The sequence below is a fragment of the Neophocaena asiaeorientalis genome, unplaced genomic scaffold (assembly GCF_003031525.2).
Source record: "Neophocaena asiaeorientalis asiaeorientalis breed wild unplaced genomic scaffold, Neophocaena_asiaeorientalis_V1.1 scaffold155, whole genome shotgun sequence".
NCBI classification, from domain to species: Eukaryota; Metazoa; Chordata; class Mammalia; order Artiodactyla; family Phocoenidae; genus Neophocaena; species Neophocaena asiaeorientalis.
This window is the reverse complement of record NW_020173040.1, coordinates 5,498,827-5,517,281: the sequence shown is the minus strand read 5'-3', so window position 1 is coordinate 5,517,281 and position 18,455 is coordinate 5,498,827. Positions and strand designations below refer to the sequence as shown.

Here is an 18,455-nt window from a genome sequence, read left to right as displayed (position 1 = left end):
TTATTTATTTGGTTGCACCAGGTCTTGGTTGAGGCAGGCAGGGTCCTTAGTTGTGGCATGTGAACTCTTAGTTACGGCATGCATGTGGGATCTAGTTCCCCGAACAGGGAGCGAACCCAGGCCCCCTGCGTTGGGAGCACAGAGTCTTAACCACTGCACCACCAGGGAAGTCCCCAATGATTTTTAAAAAGTAGTGACTGGATAAAGAAAGAGGGGGAAAGAGGAAAGAAGGAAGGAAAAGAAAGGAAGGAAGAGAGGGAGGGAGGGAGGGATGAAGGAAGGAAGGAAGGAAGGAAGGAAGGAAGGAAGGAAGGAAGGAAGGTTAATCCAGCCTTGGCTTGCACTCTTTGTGCCTTTGGACAGTCCTAACTATTGCAAAGTTCTTCCCTCTACTGAACCAAAAGGCTGACCCAATTCTCTGAATGAAGGAAGAGTCAAGCAGAAACAGAGCCACAGAAGAGCAGAGTGGGGAAATGGGCCAAATAAACCTAGTCTTGACAAGGCCACGGGTTATCCTCTTCCACGTCTGCTTCCCAGCTGGGGCCGCCAGGCACTTCCTGCACAGCACAGGGTCACTGACAAGGCGTTTCCAGTTTCTGCTCACCAGGATCAGCGCTTTCCAGAGTTCAGCAGCCACAGTGGTGGTGAGTGGGTGGGGTCTTGGGATAGATCATGGAAGATACAGAGAAGGACTCGCTCTCTCTGCACCCAGCTCTGTGCTGCTTGCCCTCTGACCCCACCCCTCGGGCACATCCAGTTATAGTCAGAGGCTCTGCCACCACCTAGAAAGCCTGGGCCTCTCCTTGGTTCCTCTCCTTCCACACAGTGAGCTGGGGCTCAGGTCACTCCAAGACCCACAGTAATTATTTTGGCAGCCCCTCCCTCCATCAAACTTTTACCTGATCACTGCCCTCCTTCATAACTGACACTGGCTCCATCTTCAGCTCAGAATCCTGTAACCCCAATATCCCCAGCATTCCCGGCAAGAGGAGAAGGTGCTCCCCGTTCTCCAGGAGAACGCCCATCCTTCCCCATGGGCATCACTTCTAACGCCCAGAGCCTGGCTCTCCCAGCCAGGGCCAACTTTTAGTGACTGCCCTAATTTCCTCTGGGAAATCACATCTCCCCAACTCTTGGGTCCAAGTGCCTTGGATGGAGAAGCTCAGACTCCCTAGCCACCGGAATAGGGTGTCCCAAGCTGATCCAAGAGAGCCAATCCTGGGACATTTGCTGGAAGTACTGGGAAGGCTAACAGTTTCTGCTGGTGTTGCAAAGCCAGTCAAACATAAACTTAGAGCTTCTAGTAAACACCTTTTTTGTTATATGAGGAGAGCCTGGGTGAGAATCAACCCTGCCTGGGAGCAGCCCCACTTCTGGCTATAGTGTATATCCAAAAGGACTGCAAGCAGGATCTCAAAGAGCTATCTACACTCCCACGTCCACTGCGGCATTGTTCACAATAGCCAAGATACAGAAACAATCCAAATGCCCGTTGACAGATGAATGGATAAAGAAAATGTGGTATATACATACAATGGAATATTATCCAGCCTTAAAGAAGTTAGTCTTATCATTTGCGACAATAGGTTTGAACCTAGATGACAGTATGCTAAGTGAAATGAGCCAGTCACAGAAGGCCAAATACTGCCTGATTCGTCTTATACGAGGTGCCTAAAGTAGTCAGACTCATCGAGGCAGAGAGGGGAATGGTGGTTACCAGGGGCTGGGGGGAAGGGGAAATGGGGAGTTTGTGCTTAATGGGTATAAAGTTTCAGTTATGCAAGATGAGTACGTTCTAGAGATCTGCTTTCAATACTGTACCTATAGTTAAGGATGCAGTAACGTACACTTTAAAATGGAGTAAGGAGGGATCTCGTGTTCAGTGTTCTTAGGAAAAAAAAGGAGAGAGAGAAAGAGGGAGGGAGGGAGGAAGGGAGGAAGAAAGAAAGGAAGGAAGAGAGGAAAGGAAAAAGAAAAAAGAGCACAAGGAACTTTTTGGAGGTGAAGGACACCAAGGCCACCATCCAGGGTCCACTCCAGGGACATTTCTGTCCAAATGTGGTTCACTCTGCCCCTTTAAACATTGCCAGACACATTAAGACTTCCCACAGACAGAAGTGTCCACCCAACTCTGGTGAGCCCGCTGGCTAAACCCTTGACCCAGAGCCTGACCTGCCCTTGACCATCACTTCCCCCACCAACTGCCCCAGCTGGGTCTCCTGACTGGTTTCAAAAAGCCACATCCTGTGTTCAAACACTGAAGTCTGGAAAAAGACAGCTCTTTCCACAGAAGGTGATTTCAGCTGTCAAACCAACACTTCCTGGCTGCTTTATTTCCCTTTCACATCCCTCCCAGATATCTAACTTTACAAGGTGTGTTCCCAACGATTTCTACAGGGAGTTCTCTAATTCACCCCAGGCTGGGGGATGGCAGAGCACGTCTTTCTTTGCGTCTGTTTCAGCGCCGTTGTTTTACAAGTACGGTCACGTGTCACCATTTCAGGAGACACGAGATAAGCACAATGTAGGCTCTGTCCTCACACCTTAAGCCTTTATCTTCTCCCTCCTTTTCATGTATCGTCGATAACCAACACTGAGAAAATGACTATTACCGTTCAGAAACAGTGGTACTGCTGTCACTTTTGACAACATCTGATTCAGTCTTATCACAGGTGTTATGGACTGGACTGTGTCCCCCCTAAATTGATATCTTGAAATCCTAGCCCCCCAGAACCTCAGAATGTGACTGTATTTGGACACAGGGCCTTTAAGGAGGTGAATAAAGTCAAAAGAGTATGGCCCGAATCCAGTAGGTCTGGTGTCCCTATAAGAAGAAAGAGGGAGTGGGACTTTCCTGGTGGAGCAGTGGTTAAGAATCAGCCTGCCGATGCAGGGGACACAGGTTCGAGCCCTGGTCCAGGAAGATCCCACATGCCGTGAAGCAACTAAGCCTGTGCGCCACAACCACTGAGCCCGCGCTCTACAACCTGCAAGCCACAACTGCTGAGCCCGTGCACCTAGACCCCGTGCTCCGCAACAAGAGAAGCCACTGCAGTAAGAAGCCCACGCACCACAACGAAGCGCTGCCCCCACTCGCCGCAACTAGAGAAAGCCCGCACGCAGCAACGAAGACCCAACGCAGCCAAAGATAAATAAATAAAGAGGGAGAGACACCACAGATGTGTGGACACAGAGGAAAGTCCATGTGAGCACAGAGTGAGAAGGCGGCCGTCTACAGGCCTGGGAGAGAGGTCCCACCAGAAACCAAACCTGTCAGCACCTTGATCTTGGACTTTCAGCCTCCAAAACTGTGAGAGGATAAATGTCAGTTGTTTAAGCCACTCAGTCTGTGGTATCTTGTTATGGCAGCCCTAGCAGACTATACAACGAGCAAAGCACTGCCTCATTTGCTCACCAGGCTTCCGCTGAACGCCTACCGCATGCCAAGCACTGAGTAAGGCTCTGCAGGCAGACACAGAAGTGGATGAGAATCCAGCAGCTCTCAGTGTGGCAGGAAGAACACCACCGCACAAACAGACCCATCATAAAGGGGATACAAGTATTACGGTATAAGTCAGCTCCACTATAACGCTTGTTTTGGAAACGCAAATCTGGTCCAGTGCCGTTGATCCATTGGGGGACAATCTGAGCAGAATGTGAATTTTGTGTTTGCTTATGCATGGTTTCACCTGCAAGACACACTAGATGAACACAGAAAGCCGCACCCAGCTGAACTCAGCCACATAGGAATTCACAAAGTGCACACGGCAGCTGCCTCAATTTCCCGTGTGTGTTGTGAGCCATAACCTGTCCAGCATCTGGTGTTACAGCTTTTGATTTCTGCCTGATTTCGCAGGCCTCTCCTCACACCATTTCACAGGAACACCCAAGTGGCAGCCCTTCTGAGGCTCGCTTCCGTAAGTAAACTTCAAGTCAGTTTCAAGGTCAAGTGCCGTATTTATGGTGATATTTATAAATTTCTTCACCATCGAACGTGTCAAGCCGTGCTCCCGTTTTTATCAGGTTCCTCGTTTTGTTCTTACCTGTCACTGACAAATTTTTGAGTGTTGTGTTCCTAGCCCGCTTTCTCCCACTGAGCCCTGTGGGTTTTGTTTCATGATTCTGTTTACGGTAGTGATTTTTATGACATGCATTTTGGCTTAGAGCAGAGCTGACTGTATTTAAACGTCTCAATGAGAAATTTCATTTCCGGTAAGTAAGGTCTGGGAAATCAGTGCCTGTAATCAGGTTCACAAATAATCATGCACTTGAGGCGTAACCCTCATTTCAGAGCATGTGGTGTGACTAATGTGTCAAGAGTGCTTCCTAGAGGCCACATGCCCTAATTGCAGGTAAAATATAGGAAAAAGATGATGTATTAAAAATGAAGTTTTAAAACATTACAGGATGAATGAAGCTATTACACAAGCTAAGTCAAATACATCCCTCACCTGTAGGCAATTTTTTCTGACCTCCAGCTTCCTGATATGTTTAATGAAAGAAATTTTTCTCCAGGGAAAAGTCTTGAGAGAGAGAGAGAGAGAGAGAGAGAGAGAGAGAGAGAGAGAGCTACACTGACCTGTCATTGAGTTTTCTGAGGTGCACAGCTGCTCTCTCAGCTTCTCCACATCGTCAGGATGCACCTGTTCGTAGAGGGTGCTCCCAAACCACTCTGACTGGGGCTGGTTCAGCACGGGGGTAACAGAGTCAGACACATAAATCACTCTCCCTGTCTCAGCCGCCACTACAAACAGAAATCCATCAGCCGCTTCAAGGATGAGATGCTTCAGTTCCTGGGAAGAAAAAATCATGATTAGGACCAAGCATGGACAAACCCAGGCCAATTAAATAGTCTTATTAGCAAACTTCAACTTTTATTCAGAAATTCATTGTGATACACAAACAGTTTTGGGGCTTTTGTTTGTTTGTTTTGGGAAGATGAGCTGTAAAAATGCACGAAGCTTATACTAGTCCTAAGATACAGCTACTCCAAACACTGTTAACCCCGTCTTAACCAGCCCTTTCTTAGGGAGAGAGGAAATTTCCAGCCCAGGGGAATGAGAGAGCAAGAAGTGATCACCAGGGAGGTGTTGTGTTGTCAGAGGTGTGAATGGCCTCACCTACATATTCAAACTGCAGTCCCGTCATTGGAGCAGAAGGGCCCGGTACACACGGGGCTCATGGAAGGGAGGGAGGGACCATGGGAAAGTGGGAGGAGAGAAGGAAAGGCACCAGGTGTCTCCCCAGCCACCACCTGCCACACTCAGAGTGCACTCATTCTTCTTCTCTTCCTTCCTTTCTGAGCTGAATGCTGGCGGCAGATGTAAGAGTATCACCTTACATCTGCATGTCTGTCAAACTTTCACGACTCCTTGACAGCCAACATCTCAACAGACTCTCAGAGTAATCCCAGAAGGTGGCGGGGCACCTAGCATTGTCCATGTCACTTTACGGTGAGAAGAGAGGCTGACTGCACCAGCCCTGGAGTCACACTCACAGAGCTCATGACTGTCAGTGAAGGCAGGAAGGAAGCTGCTTGGGATCAATGAATGGGCGGCAGGAAGCCTGGCCACCATCCCGAGAGGGACAGAGAGGGGGCAAAGTCAACTCTGTTATAAAGTCTTCTCTTTGCAGGGCCTGCAGGCAGCTCAGGTGTGGCTACCTACCCTGTCATTCTCCCATCAAGCTCAGGAGCCCTTTCCTGCTGAATGAAAGGGGCTCCGTTCCTGCAGGAGTTGGGGGCTGTCTCTTCCCCGTGTGCTGGGGTCCAGAGCCGCCTCTCTAACAACCTCACACACTGCTCAGGGCCCAAAGAACAAAGGGATCCTTCCAGTCAGTGGTTGGCAAGCACTTTTTGCTGGGAATCCTTTGTTCACGTGTAATCTTAGGTGGAAGCCCCTCTGTAACAACAGAGTAAGGGCCATCTGCATGGAGGCAAAAGACGTGGAGTCTAGAGCATCTGACCCCACCCTCAGTGCCCGTCCCGAGGGGGCTCCAAAAGCCCGAAAATTAGAAAATGTGAGTCTGCTGGGGAGCAGAAACTGGGGTGATTTGCCAGTGTCTCTGAGCCCTTGGCTGAGTCAGAACTGTAGCATCCTCTGTCTGGGAATCTAGGGCGGAAGCAGGCTGTACAAGCATTTTTTTAAGGGAAAGTTTATTTTGTCCATTTCTCTTGCTTGGCACTTCTGCTGTTCCATGTCTCTTAGATGCTTACTCAGTTCAGAAGGTTGGGTCAGCGGTTTTACCTTCAGTATGGAGAAGATCTTGCCAACAGGAAGGACGGTAAAAAATGAAACAGGTTGTCTGGGCAAGTAGAGAATTCTCTGTCTTTGGAGGAGAGGAAGTGGACGCTGATGCCTCCATGTAGGTTTTCACAGTTTCAGCCCTTTTGCAAGGACTGTGGGAAGGGCTTATGGAACAGAGCCTCACCCTCATCACGGGCCCCTCCTTCTACACCCTCCTCCCCGGTTTTTGTCTTCTGGGAGCACGTCACTCATTACCAAGGTCCTGTGCCCTGAATCCAGAATGAGCCTTGCCTGTATTCTCCAGTTAAGCCAACAGTTAGGTCTAAAGGCATGGACTGTGGCATAAAAGGAGACCATCGACTATGGCCCTTCCACTTCACCGTGCAAGTCTGGGCTCCCTACTGAGCATCTTCGGCTTCCGTTTTTTCACACGTTTTTTTCAGTGAGATTCTGTGAGGTTCAGTGAGATCTTACACGTGAAGGACTTAGTAAAGGCTTGGCACACAGTAGGCGCTTAACACACGTAGCTGTTGTTGTCATCAACAGCCTACCTGGGAACCGAGAGAGAAAGATGGGGAGGACTCATGGAACTTGCATCACTGCCTTCTCTCTTCTCTTCACTTTCTTAACTCAGTCACTTACAGGTAAAGAGATTAATGTCAAATTTGGACCCTGGCAGGTCCACGTAAGGATTAAAGAAATGCAGAGAAAAAGCTTTTCACGATCCTAGTGGTCAGGAGGTGCATAATGCATTTCTGTCTGCTTACCTGCCAGCTCTCCATCCTTCATTCCACCGCGGCCCCGTGTTAAACATTCTCCTCTGCTGCCTCCCTGACCTGTCTCCACGACCCTGCCAGGTGGGAGCCATCACTGCGGTCCTTTTACAGAGGACCACCGCACCCCATGGCCTCCCAGAGAGGGTCAATCCGCTGCCACACCTCCTCACACCTCGAGGTGAGGAACACGTGGGCCCTGGGGTGACCCAAGCCCTTGCTAAAATGCCTGCCACACAGGAATACACGTTAGCTCCTCTCCCTTTGCTCTTTTTCTAAACCTAAGTCCTGTGACATGAACAGATTCTTCACACTGGCAGAATAAACGATTCTGTCTCTGGACACGCCTTCCTCACCTGTTCCTCCAAGGCTCTGTGCTCACTGGTCTGCTCGTGTCGAATCCCTTCCTCTCCCGTTTCTGTGCATCTTCTGGGGCTCCTTCACAGCCTGCCAGGGTCAGCTCTCTCCCGAGAAGCCCCCGACGAGACCTAACACTTCCTACCTGCATCCCCGACAGCACATCACTTCCCTTTCCCCTGCCTGCACCATATACAAAGTGCTCTCAAGTCTATCATCTCCTTTATCCTGCAGTACCCCTCAGAGTCAGGAAGGCAGAGAGCTCATGTTCATCCACAGATGAGCAAACAGAAGCTGAGGGCATCTGACGATCTGCGCTACTACTGACCAGCATGGAGAAGAACCATGACCCAGAACACAGGCCTTCCAGCGCAGGGAACGGTCAAGTTACAAAATACTTCCCACTGACCATTTCCTGGGTTTGCTCTTCCCAACTACGCAGCTACCGGTACAGCTGTTAAATACATGGTTTTGGGGTCTGACCAACCTGTGTCAACTCCTGGCCCCACCACGGAGCAGGGGACTGACGCTCTCTAAGCCCCCACTTGCTCATCTCTAAAGCAGGGATGAATTACAGAGGCTTCCTCCTCGGGCTAGAATAAGGATTGAATGAAATCCTGCACAGAAAGATCTGACTTTGACCCCGGCTCAGGGCAGAGGCCTAAGTGCTGGCTGTTAGGATCCTTGCCACTATGATTGTTGTGACAGCTACCAAAACTTTCATGATCACCACCGCTATTCTACCACAGAAGAACTGTGGTTTTGCTTGGCTTTTTCCTATGTTAGCATGCTAAGCACATGTCTTTTTTTTGAGCGATGCCTTATGAAGGTACATGGGAAATTGAAAAAGCAGAGGACGCAAAATCAGACAAACACCCCTGGAAGAGCGTTTCCTAGTGAAGAATGGAAATAAAATTCCCTGGTTTCGTCCCTACCTCAGCCTTTAACCCCGTTTCCCCACGTAGCTTATTTCATCTTGGCGATGCTGTCAGTCATTCTCTCCCCTTCCAATGATGCCATTACCGGGGAAGAAAAGCACGCAGGTGAGGGACGAACAGGGTACCTGCTCCGTCAGGAACGAAGGCTTGTAGGCGCCGTCTGTGGACTTGTTCCCGGTGCCCCGCATGGACTTCATGTGCGAGACGGCCATGCGCAGGATGGTGAGCTTGTCTGGCTTCCGGGCCAGCGCGCTGCACGTGGGGACCATGTCAGAGAGCTCGGTGATGTACTGGGTCATCTTGTTCCGCCGCCTCCTTTCAATCTCACTGTGGTTCTCTCTTCCCGAAAGCACGAGATCAGGGGAGGGGGAAAGAGAAGGATCAGACTGGGGGTTACTGTCTGACGGTGTAAAACGGCACGTACATCGTTAACGCCAAGTAACCAAAAGACTAGCTCGTAATGGCTAATTCAGTGGCTTTGAACGCATCTTGGGCAGAGCAGCTCCCCGACACATTAGCAAGTTTCTTTCTCGGGGGGTGGGGTGGGGACAGGCTTCTACAGATGCCTCAGACTCACCTCTAAATATGTACTCAAAGCTTTCCACTGCTCCCATGTACCTAAGTACTTTTTAATAAGCATAAAGAATGAAGACATTATCCTTCAGGCATCAAAGCGAACTCAACATGCTTTCCACGTGCACCCACGGATCTGTACACGCGACGTGTGCGCACACACACACGTGCACACACACTGAATGTAGTTACCATCTGCTCAAATACGTGGTTTACTTTGACCCGCAGTGAGAAACATGTCTAGCCTTGCCATTCTTGGTGTCACTGAACAGCCACGCCACAGACCTACGTCACATCACATAAGTTGTGAACAAGCTTTGCAGTATGTGCCACACGTTCTCTGCAGCTTGGTAACAGAACAGGTGCACCCCGCTCGCTAAACAACGGAGAGCCGATTAAAAAGCCCAGCGCTGCCAGGAATGCAGAGAGCAACCCTCGCTGACGTGTTAAGATGCTAAACTAGCAAAAGGGATGATAGGATGTTTCTGTCTCGAGATTATCGCCTCTAGGCTTGAAAGGGAGTGACAGCCAACCCAGTTCAACGACACTGAGACAAAGCTGTCCCCTTGGATAAAAGAACTGTCTAAAAGTACATCACACGTCCGTTGTAGGATTTAGGGTTTCACAGGTGCTCAAAGTATGAGGGTGACACTAAGCAAGAAAGGAAGCACCCCAGGCAAGGCTGCCTCACACACTGCATGTATCCACGGGGCTTCGCACCCCACCCTCCCAGGCTGGGAACAGACGCCAGGCAGGCCTGATCACAGGCAGGGGTCACGTGAACACGCGAACAAACCAAGGGGGACGAGCTAAGCCGGGCGGCCTGGTGAGCACCTTCTATACAAAAAGCACTGAGGGGAGGGGACGAGGGAACCAGGGAATGCCCCGCTCCTATCCTAAAGCAGCTAAGTACCAGTTAGGATGGTAAGACATCAACCTGCATAGTAGAAATGAAGGCAGGATGTGATTAAATGCTCCCAGAGGCACATGGAAAGTAAAGACCCCAGGAGAGAATAAGAGAGGAGAGGGGGAGGTGCTCCTGGAAGGGCTGGGGGAGGAGCTGGGAGGGAGCAGGTAAAGGGGGCGTATTCTGGGGGGAGAATCAGCAGGATCAAAGAAAGGGCTGGAATTGGGATGCAGCCTCTGTGGGCAGGAGCAGACAGGCCTGGGCGCAGGGGCAGTCCTGGGGCTTGGAGGAGAGGGCCGAGCAACGAGGAGCGTGAGAAGCTGGGCTGGTGACAGGGCCTGGGTCTCCCACGCCCCTCAGCTGGCTGCTGGGGAGAGGTTCGGAGGTGGGTGAGTCCTGCGGGGAGGCAGAAGGAGAGGGCAGCTGAGGCCAGCAAGGGGACTCCTGGGACAAGGTCTCCCTCCTGCCCATAGTGAGGGCCCTTGGCAGCAGACTCGGGAGCACAGGAAACAGCCGGAGGCAGCCCGGGGCAAGCGAGGATGCCCGCTGTTCAGGAGAAACGGCTCTCGGCTCTCAGGTTCCTGGGCAGGGGCTCGTATACTGTGGAGAGAGTAAAGACAACCAAGCAGAGGGGGTCCATCACAGAGACGGGGCAGTGGGGAGAAGGGGGCAATTGGTCAGGGGACTCCTGTGTGCCCCAGTCTTCATCACCATCACCCACTTGTGCCCTCCACACACACCTGTCACAGGTGGCCTGGAGCCGCTGGCCCACTGTGCACTGTGCATCGGGAGGGCCTCGCTCGGGGGCGTGCTCTCCACCCTGCCTCATCGAGGCAGACAGGAGCGGAGATGGTGTGCAGAGAATGCTGCCGGGGACTGCTGAAGGGTGTGTCGGACAGAAACTCTGGCCACGCAGGAACAGTACATTACGATGCGGGATGCACATCCCTGCCGGGGGGCCCTGGACATGCTTCCCCGTATCTCCTGCTCAGAGACACTCCCGAACCCTAACTTGCTCCTACGGCTTGCCGTCTAAGTTCCACCTCCTCAGCTTGATTTTTAGGAGCCCCCCTGCACCCCAAGTCGGGGCCCACCCACTTTTCCGCCCTGTGTTCCAGCAGGCGCTCAGCTCCTTCACTCGCCTCACAGCACAGGAATGCGCCGTCCCCTCTTCCTCTCCTTCAGGGCAGCCCACCGTGAAGTGCTTCTTCCCCTCACACTCAGTCTGCGTCAGATCTTTTCTAAATACCTCCCGGTTCTCTTCTACCTTCTCCCGGCCCACGCCCACCGGCTGGCACCACTTCTCACCCCCTCACCTCGGTGCCACCAGCCTCCGCAGCCTGGTCACCTCTTTCATCTCATCGCCCTCAGTTCAGTCTGCGTGCTGTGACTGGGCGGATGTTTCTAAAGACGCAAACCCAGCTCTTCCCTTTCCAGCCCTTCAGTGATGCCCCAAACCCACAGGGCCAAGTCCAAGCTCCTGGCTAGTTACCACAGCAACCGCACCAAGACTGGACCAGGGCACGCCTGCTTCTGATTTCTATTTCCAAAAGAACCACAGACCATCTCACCTTGTAAACATCTGGGGGGAAGAGTCTTTGTGAAGTTCTTAAACATGGATCTAAAGCAATTTCATCACTGCACTGGATAAACCCAACTCATGAGATCAGGTGCTTGATGGAGACACGAGGGCAACTGTTTATTGACTGACCAGTGCAGAAAATGCTCCAATCGTTCCACGAAATAAGACTGAGTTACCAACAGAAGGTCAAAATGACGAAGAGCTGCCAGTTACCTAGCAACAAGATAAATGAGTGTAGCTACTGAATCTATTAAAATATGTATATGTCTGTTCATATACATGTATGTATATATAGGTCCGTTTTGAAAGATCACGGAGGCAAGAAACAGGAAAAACACCCTCTTGGGAAAACAGAAGGAAGTGTCCCCAGGACCCAGGCCACCTCCTTCACAGGGTGCGGGCCGATGCGGGGTCTGCTTGGAGGAGCTGCAGGGGCAGCCTGTGCCCTTGGCATCTGAGTTTCGTGTGCCCCACGTGCAGCATCAACAAAGCAATGAGCCCCTCTGGACGTGGGCACGGGGCACGGGCTCTGCAGCAGTGACAGCTAAGGATGCAGGCACAGCCGTCGGCTATAACACCTCTGCTGGGACAAGAGGGCCCCCAGCCTGGCCCAGGAGCACGGCTGCAGAAACTAAGGACAAGAAAGAGGAAGTGCAGCTGCACACTGCCTTGGGTTTCACTTCCAACTCGGCTCCCAAGGCTGACCTCCTAAGGGTAATCGGAGCAGTGAGCTACTGATTATCTCACGAGCAGTGAGATACGTCCATCCTGATTAAATGCAGAATAGGGGTGTGCTTTGGAAATCTCAATAAAGATCTTCCTTCAACTCCGCGGATGGCAGCTGAGTCTCCCATCTCCGGTGGGAAGGGAACGACAGACCTGCACAGGCAGACGGACAGGACAGCTCCACGCCGGGGCCAGGTCTCCCGGTCACCACAGACCCGAGACACCTGGGGCACCTCAGGTCTGAGCGCTGGGGACGGGCAGGCAGGACAGACGCTGACAGACCAGCAGAGGCAACAGAGAGTGGGCAGGCAAGGACACAGCCCCTGCGCACAGCGAGTCCCCCACATACAAACCTTCAAGTTTCGAACTTTCAAAGACGCGAACGTGCATCTGATTCCAGCGAGGAACCAGAACCTGTGCCATCCACGTCAGGCGTGAGTGACATCGCAGCTCGCCCTCCGTCTCCTGTTGCTGACGATCCTTCAGCTCTACCATCCCCCACCTCCTCTCCCTCCTCCAGTCAGTAACTCTTCTTGCCTGCTCACTCGATGCCAGCCCCTGCATGCCAGCTGTTGTACTGTGCTACTGTACTTTTCAAGGTACTGTGCTGTAAGAGTCAAAATGTTTTCTTTATTTTTTGTGTTTGTCTTTTATGTATTATTTGTGTGATAAGTATTATAAACCTATTCCAGTGCAGTACTAGAGAGCCGACTGTGTTAGTTGGGGACCTAGGCTAACTCTGCTGGACTTACGAACAAACAGGACTTACAACAAAAGTCCCGAGAAATCTCCAGGAACCCGAGGGCCCCAAGACCCTGCGTGCCCCTTAGGCAGGCCTGGCTGAGAGGAGCGTGTGGTAAACCTAAGTCCTCCAGCTGCCTCTCTTTGCTCTTGTCACCAGCTGTGAGCCCTGGGGGTGGCAGACAGCCTGACACCATCAGGGACACGACCAGCTCCCTCTCGGCCTGGTCACCCACACGGCCAGGTCCCAAACCTGAGAAGTCAGTGCTGACACCCACCCCCCGCCATTGCCAGCTTAGTAGCTCCACAGGTGACAGGACTGTTGGTAGAGCAGCCCTGCTCCAGGTGGGACCAGGGCCACGTTCCTCTATGACACCTCAGCTTCCACCGCCACCTCCTGACATACGCGCTGCTCTCCAGGCCACCATGGTCTCAACAACAGACCAGCAGGAAACAAGCAAAACGCCTCTTCTGTCCACTTGGATACACACGGCCAAGCAGCAGGAAAGGTCTGATTCGGTAAAGGTCCTCAGCACTTCTCATGTAAAAGAAGCATCCATCCCCTCTAGCCACGGGGGGAGTCAGACTGTGGGAGGAGACCCTTTGCAGAGGTGCAGACCATCTGTCCTTCAGGACTGGGATGGGAAACCATCCTGACCAAGGGGAGAGGATTTGGGGGGGTTCCAGATTTTGGGGGGCTTCCACACAAGTTCTTGCCGGCTGGCAGCTGCCTCAGGCTCAGACTGGCCCTGGCTCCTCCTCCCTGACACCAGGAGGGAGACTGTATCTTGCAAGCTTTCAGGGAACACCCTTCCTGTCCTGGCCAGCCCTTCCTGGGTGGCACGGCAGGGCACCGTGAGAGCCATGAAGGCCCGAGAAGGGCATTTTGGGCAGCCCCACACTGACGCTGGTCACAGGCCCTGCAGAGGGGACCCACAGAGGCATATCCAGCGAGGCGGTTTCCCTGGGCTCCAAGGCTTCTGCAGAAGGAGCAAAAGATGTTTCCTCCTTGGGAAGGAGGCAGGAACCCCACCCCCAGGAGCCATCCACGGCATGGTTTTCTGCAAAGCAGCTGCAAGATACCCCGGTATTTAGGCTGAAGATAAGGCTCACTCAAGACACAGGGAGATGGAGTCTGAGAAAGCCCAGGTCCTGCACAGAGGAGGCCCAGGCCCACTCTCTGATCACCCCCATTCCGGTGGGATCACTTCCCCCACAGCCTCCCAAGGCCTCTCCCGCTGGTCACTGCTCTGGTCCTCAGGACCGCCCTTTGTGGAAGATGACCCTGAGCTCAGAGAGGTACTGACGTCCCAGGGTTTGAACGAGGCTCCTCAGGAGAGCGCTGACTGGTCCCAGCCTCAGAGCTGGAATAGCCGGGGAGACTGACAGGCAAAGATACCTAAGGCTCTATGGGGAAGAAAAGGCCCGGCGGCTTCTAGAGAGACACAGCTCAGGACTACTTACGACTCCAGAAACGATTTCCTCCCCTTCTCTACAAAGTCTGGGGTTATCCAGGTACTGTCATTGCAAATCTAGGTTAGTCTCTGCAGGAGAAAAGCAGGAGGAGCTGGGGTTGCTGAGCAAGGAAAGAAGGGCATCAAAACTGAAGTCAGTGGCATGAGAGCCCAACATCTACGAAGGGGTGACTGGTCCAGATGGGCCTGAGGGCAGAGGGCTGGCTCCACCTGAAACGAGTTCATTCCAAAGCGTTCTAACTCCAATCCTAACCCCAACACACTGAAACGACGAGAAGGTCTCAAGCTAAACCCCCTAGTAATTTGGTTGCTCATGGGCTACGCCATGCCAGGTTCTACCCAACTTCTCTGCCAGACTTTACTGGTTCGTAAGAACTAAGGCTGTCGAAGCCACTATGGAGAACAATATGGAGGTTCCTTAAAAAACTAAAAATAGAGCTACCACATAACCCAGCCATCCCACACCTGGACATATACCCAGAGAAAACCATAATTCGAAAGGATGCATGTACCCCAATGTTTACTGTGGTGCTATTAGGACATGGAAACAACCTAAATGTCCATCGACAGAGGAATGGATAAAGAAGATGTGCTACCTATATACAATGGAATATTACTCAGCCATAAAAAAGAACGACATAACGCCATCTGCAACAACATGGATGGACTACAGATTGTCATACTGAGTGAAATAAGTCAGAAAGAGAAAAACAAATATCGTATAATATTGCTTATAAGTGGAATCTAGAAAAAAGGTACAGATGAACTTATTTGCAAAGCAGAAATAGAGACACAGAAGTAGAGAACAAACTATGGACACCAAGGGGGAAAGCGGGGGTGGGACAAATTGGGAGATTGGGATTGACATGTATACACTACTATGTATAAAACAGATAACTAGGGGCTTCCCTGGTGGTGCAGTGGTTGAGAGTCCGCCTGCCGATGCAGGGGACGCGGGTTTGTGCCCCGGTCCAGGAAGATCCCACATGCCGCGGAGCGGCTGGGCCCGTGAGCCATGGCCGCTGAGCCTGCGCGTCTGGAGCCTGTGCTCCGCAACAGGAGAGGCCACAACAGTGAGAGGGCCGCGTACCGCAAAAAAAAAACAAAAAAAAAACAACGATAACTAATGAGAACCTACTGTATAGCACAGGGAACTCTACTCAATGCTCTGTGATGACCTAAACGGGAAGGAAATCCAAAAAGAAGTGGATATATGTATACATGTGTGACTGATTCACTTTGCTGTACAGCAGAAACGAATACAACATTTTAAAGCAACTACACCCCAACCAAAAAAAAAAAAAAAAAAAGAAAGAAAGAAAAGAAAATCACAGTCCAGAAAAAAAAGAGCTAAGGCTGTCGAGGCAAGGAGAACGTTTGGGAAGGTTGGCAGTGCTCACCTTGGGTGTTTACTCGGCAGTGCGGGAAGGCTCAGCTGAATCTCTCCCTGCTCTAAACGGAGTCCACGTGGCCAATCCAGGGTGTCCCCCACAAGGTTACTGATAAGATGAAGTCCAACAAAAAAGGGCAATCCAGGCTTCCCTGGTGGCGCAGTGGTTAAGAATCCGCCTGCCAATGTGGGGGACACGGGTTCGAGCCCTGGTCCGGGAAGATCCCACATGCCGCGGAGAAACTAAGACCCTAAGCCACAACTACTGAGCCTGTGCTCTAAAGCCCATGTGCCGCATCTACTGAAGCCCCCGCGCTCTAGTGGCCGTGCCCCGCAACGAGAGGAGCCACCGCAATCAGGGGCCCGTGCACTGCGACGAAGAGTGGGCCCCGCTCGCTGCAACCAGAGGAAGCCCGTGCGCAGCAACGAAGACCCAGTATAGCCCCAAATAATAAATAAATAAAGTAGAAAAAAAAAAAAGGCAATCCTTGCTCCTTCCCAGCTGCCCTCTCTGCATCAGAAGTACTTTGACCATCTTCCCACCTCGAAACAAAATGCTCAGCTCTCTCAGCTAAGAGGGACAGACTGAGAATTCTGGGAAAGGACAATCTTTTTCTTTTTCTGCCAGGAAAGATCTCTGCAGGACAATCCCACATTGCATAGTTTTCCCTTATCAATGGGGTTTTGATATCAGAGCTCTAAATAAAACAGGGTGGTAGATTCACAGGGAAAGATTAAACTAAAACATCATCACAACCCACAGAGCCAGGAAAAAAAAAGCCCACAAGCGTAAATACTGCACAAAACCAAGAGGAAAATATCAAAATGGGTGTGATGAAAAAGGAAAAGTCAATTCTGTGGAAACTTTCCTAGCGTGGGCAGCTTTACTTTTAGATAATGTCAGAGGTTCACTGGCAAAACCCTACAAAAAAATATAAGGACTCCTTCTGGACTGCTGCAATTGGGTGCCATTGTGTCCCCAGGGAACAGCTGAGAGTCACACAGATGATGGATGGAACCTCGGGAAGGTCAATTGGAGCCGGTCCTCGAAGGGTGAAGGGTGAAGGGTGAAGGGTGAAGGGTGAAGGGTGGAAGAGAGACTAACAGAACGCATCAACGAGGTCTTTCAGTTCCAGGTTTGTAGATGGTCCCATGCACTATAGTAGAATTCACAGTAACAGGTGTGAGAACTCCCTGCGAGATCTCCTGGGTCTTCTGGGAAAGGGTGCAGAGTGAGTGTGAACATGGCAAAAATCAGGTGGATAGCACGTAGCGACAAAAATTAAGGGTTTGGGAGTGAACACTTGGTTGTTCCTAAGATATAAACCCAACATTTAAAAAGATCTCTATTTTTCATGTTTCCACTCGTCTGTTTTAATGAACATTACACACATACACGTACACGTGTATGTACATATATGTAAGTCACACGGAGAGCATGGTGTGCAAAGTTGACTCTCTTGATGACAGCTCTGGGATGCCAGCTGTCCTGTGTATGAAACAGTATTCAAGATGCCACTGAGGGACTTCCCTGGCGATCCAGTGGTTAAGACTCCACACTACTAATGCAGGGGGCGTGGGTTCGATCCCTGGTCAGGGAACTAAGATCTCGCAGGCCGCTCAGCGCAGCCAAAATGAAAACAACAAAGCAACAACAACAAAAAAGAATTTAAAAAAAAAAAAAAAAGGACGCCACTGGGCCCAGCTGCAGGCACAAGAGGAGATTTTGGGACTCACTAGATTATCCACCGAGGGGGCATTAAAGTAGGAAGAACCCTGAGCCACTCAGCATGATGGAAGAGTTCTGGCCTCTCCTCGAGTGTAGGGATGCAGGATCTGCTGGGCAGGATTTGCGAGCACCTCCCAGGGAGACCAGGGCTGTCCGCGAGGGGACGGGGTCAGGGAGGGGCTCACGCTGGCCTCCCCGAAGGCGGGTCCAGCCCCACTCACCCCCGCCCGGGAGATTCGTCTTCGGAGAAACACTTCCTGGTGTATAATCAGTTTCCCCGGAGATGGAGAGCTCAACCCCAACCGATGACAGGAGGATGACTTGGCAACTGGAATTCCCAGAGGCATGAGGTGGAGCCCAGCCTGGGAAGAAAGGCCGGCTCCGAACGCCCACTCCCCTGACGCTCCCACATACCTGTGTCGACCACCCTCCAGGCTCCTTGTCACCGTCCCCACCAGCCGCCCACGCGACAGCGGGGACCTGCACCAGCCCGCCCGGCTGTATCACCTTCCGCGTCCCCCTTCGTCTCCAGCAGCCATCCCCCCACCCGAGCCTCGGCCAACCTCTCCCAGAGCTGCGACTCCCCACTTCGTGAACACACCCGCTGCTTCTCCAGCTCCCTCAGATTCCCACAAAAGCAGAAGGTTCTTCGTTCATCTGCAGTGGGCAGAGGCTTACAGGTGTGCCTGAGAGGGAAGTCTGGGATGCCCCAGGTTGAATTCCAACGAAGCTAATGGAGGAAACGGAGGTAAAAACGTTAGACCCCGACTGAAACTGCAGACCACGAACGTGGGGTGGCACGAGCTGTATTCCAGTCTACTCCCCTCCATGTTCTCCCAGGTCATCAACCCTCACTTCTCTCTGCTCCTGGCCTTTCTTCCTTCTGCAGCTGGACCTGTAGCTTGACCTCTTCAACGGCCCTCTCATCATCAACCACCTTGCTGACCCCGCCCCCCTGCTGGACCCCCCGGGCCTGAGTGCACAGGCCGTCTGCATTCCCCGGCATCCAACCAGCTGGG

At 51.8% G+C, this 18,455-nt stretch overlaps 1 protein-coding gene across 6 annotated transcripts in view; it reads right to left on the bottom strand.

Annotated features, from left to right (window-relative positions):
- ARNT2 (aryl hydrocarbon receptor nuclear translocator 2) overlaps positions 1–18,455 on the bottom strand; it is a 215,893-nt gene that overhangs the window by 115,641 nt on the left and 81,797 nt on the right. For 5 of the 6 annotated variants that reach the window (XM_024742784.1, XM_024742783.1, XM_024742785.1 and 2 more), the window contains 2 exons: positions 8,439–8,652; positions 4,580–4,793 (listed from right to left, as the gene is read on the bottom strand). In XM_024742784.1, the coding sequence (XP_024598552.1) occupies positions 4,580–4,793; positions 8,439–8,652 (428 nt within the window). Of the gene's footprint in view, positions 1–4,579; positions 4,794–8,438; positions 8,653–11,364; positions 11,445–18,455 lie in introns of those variants that run through there. The other variant, XM_024742788.1, reaches the window with a different exon arrangement.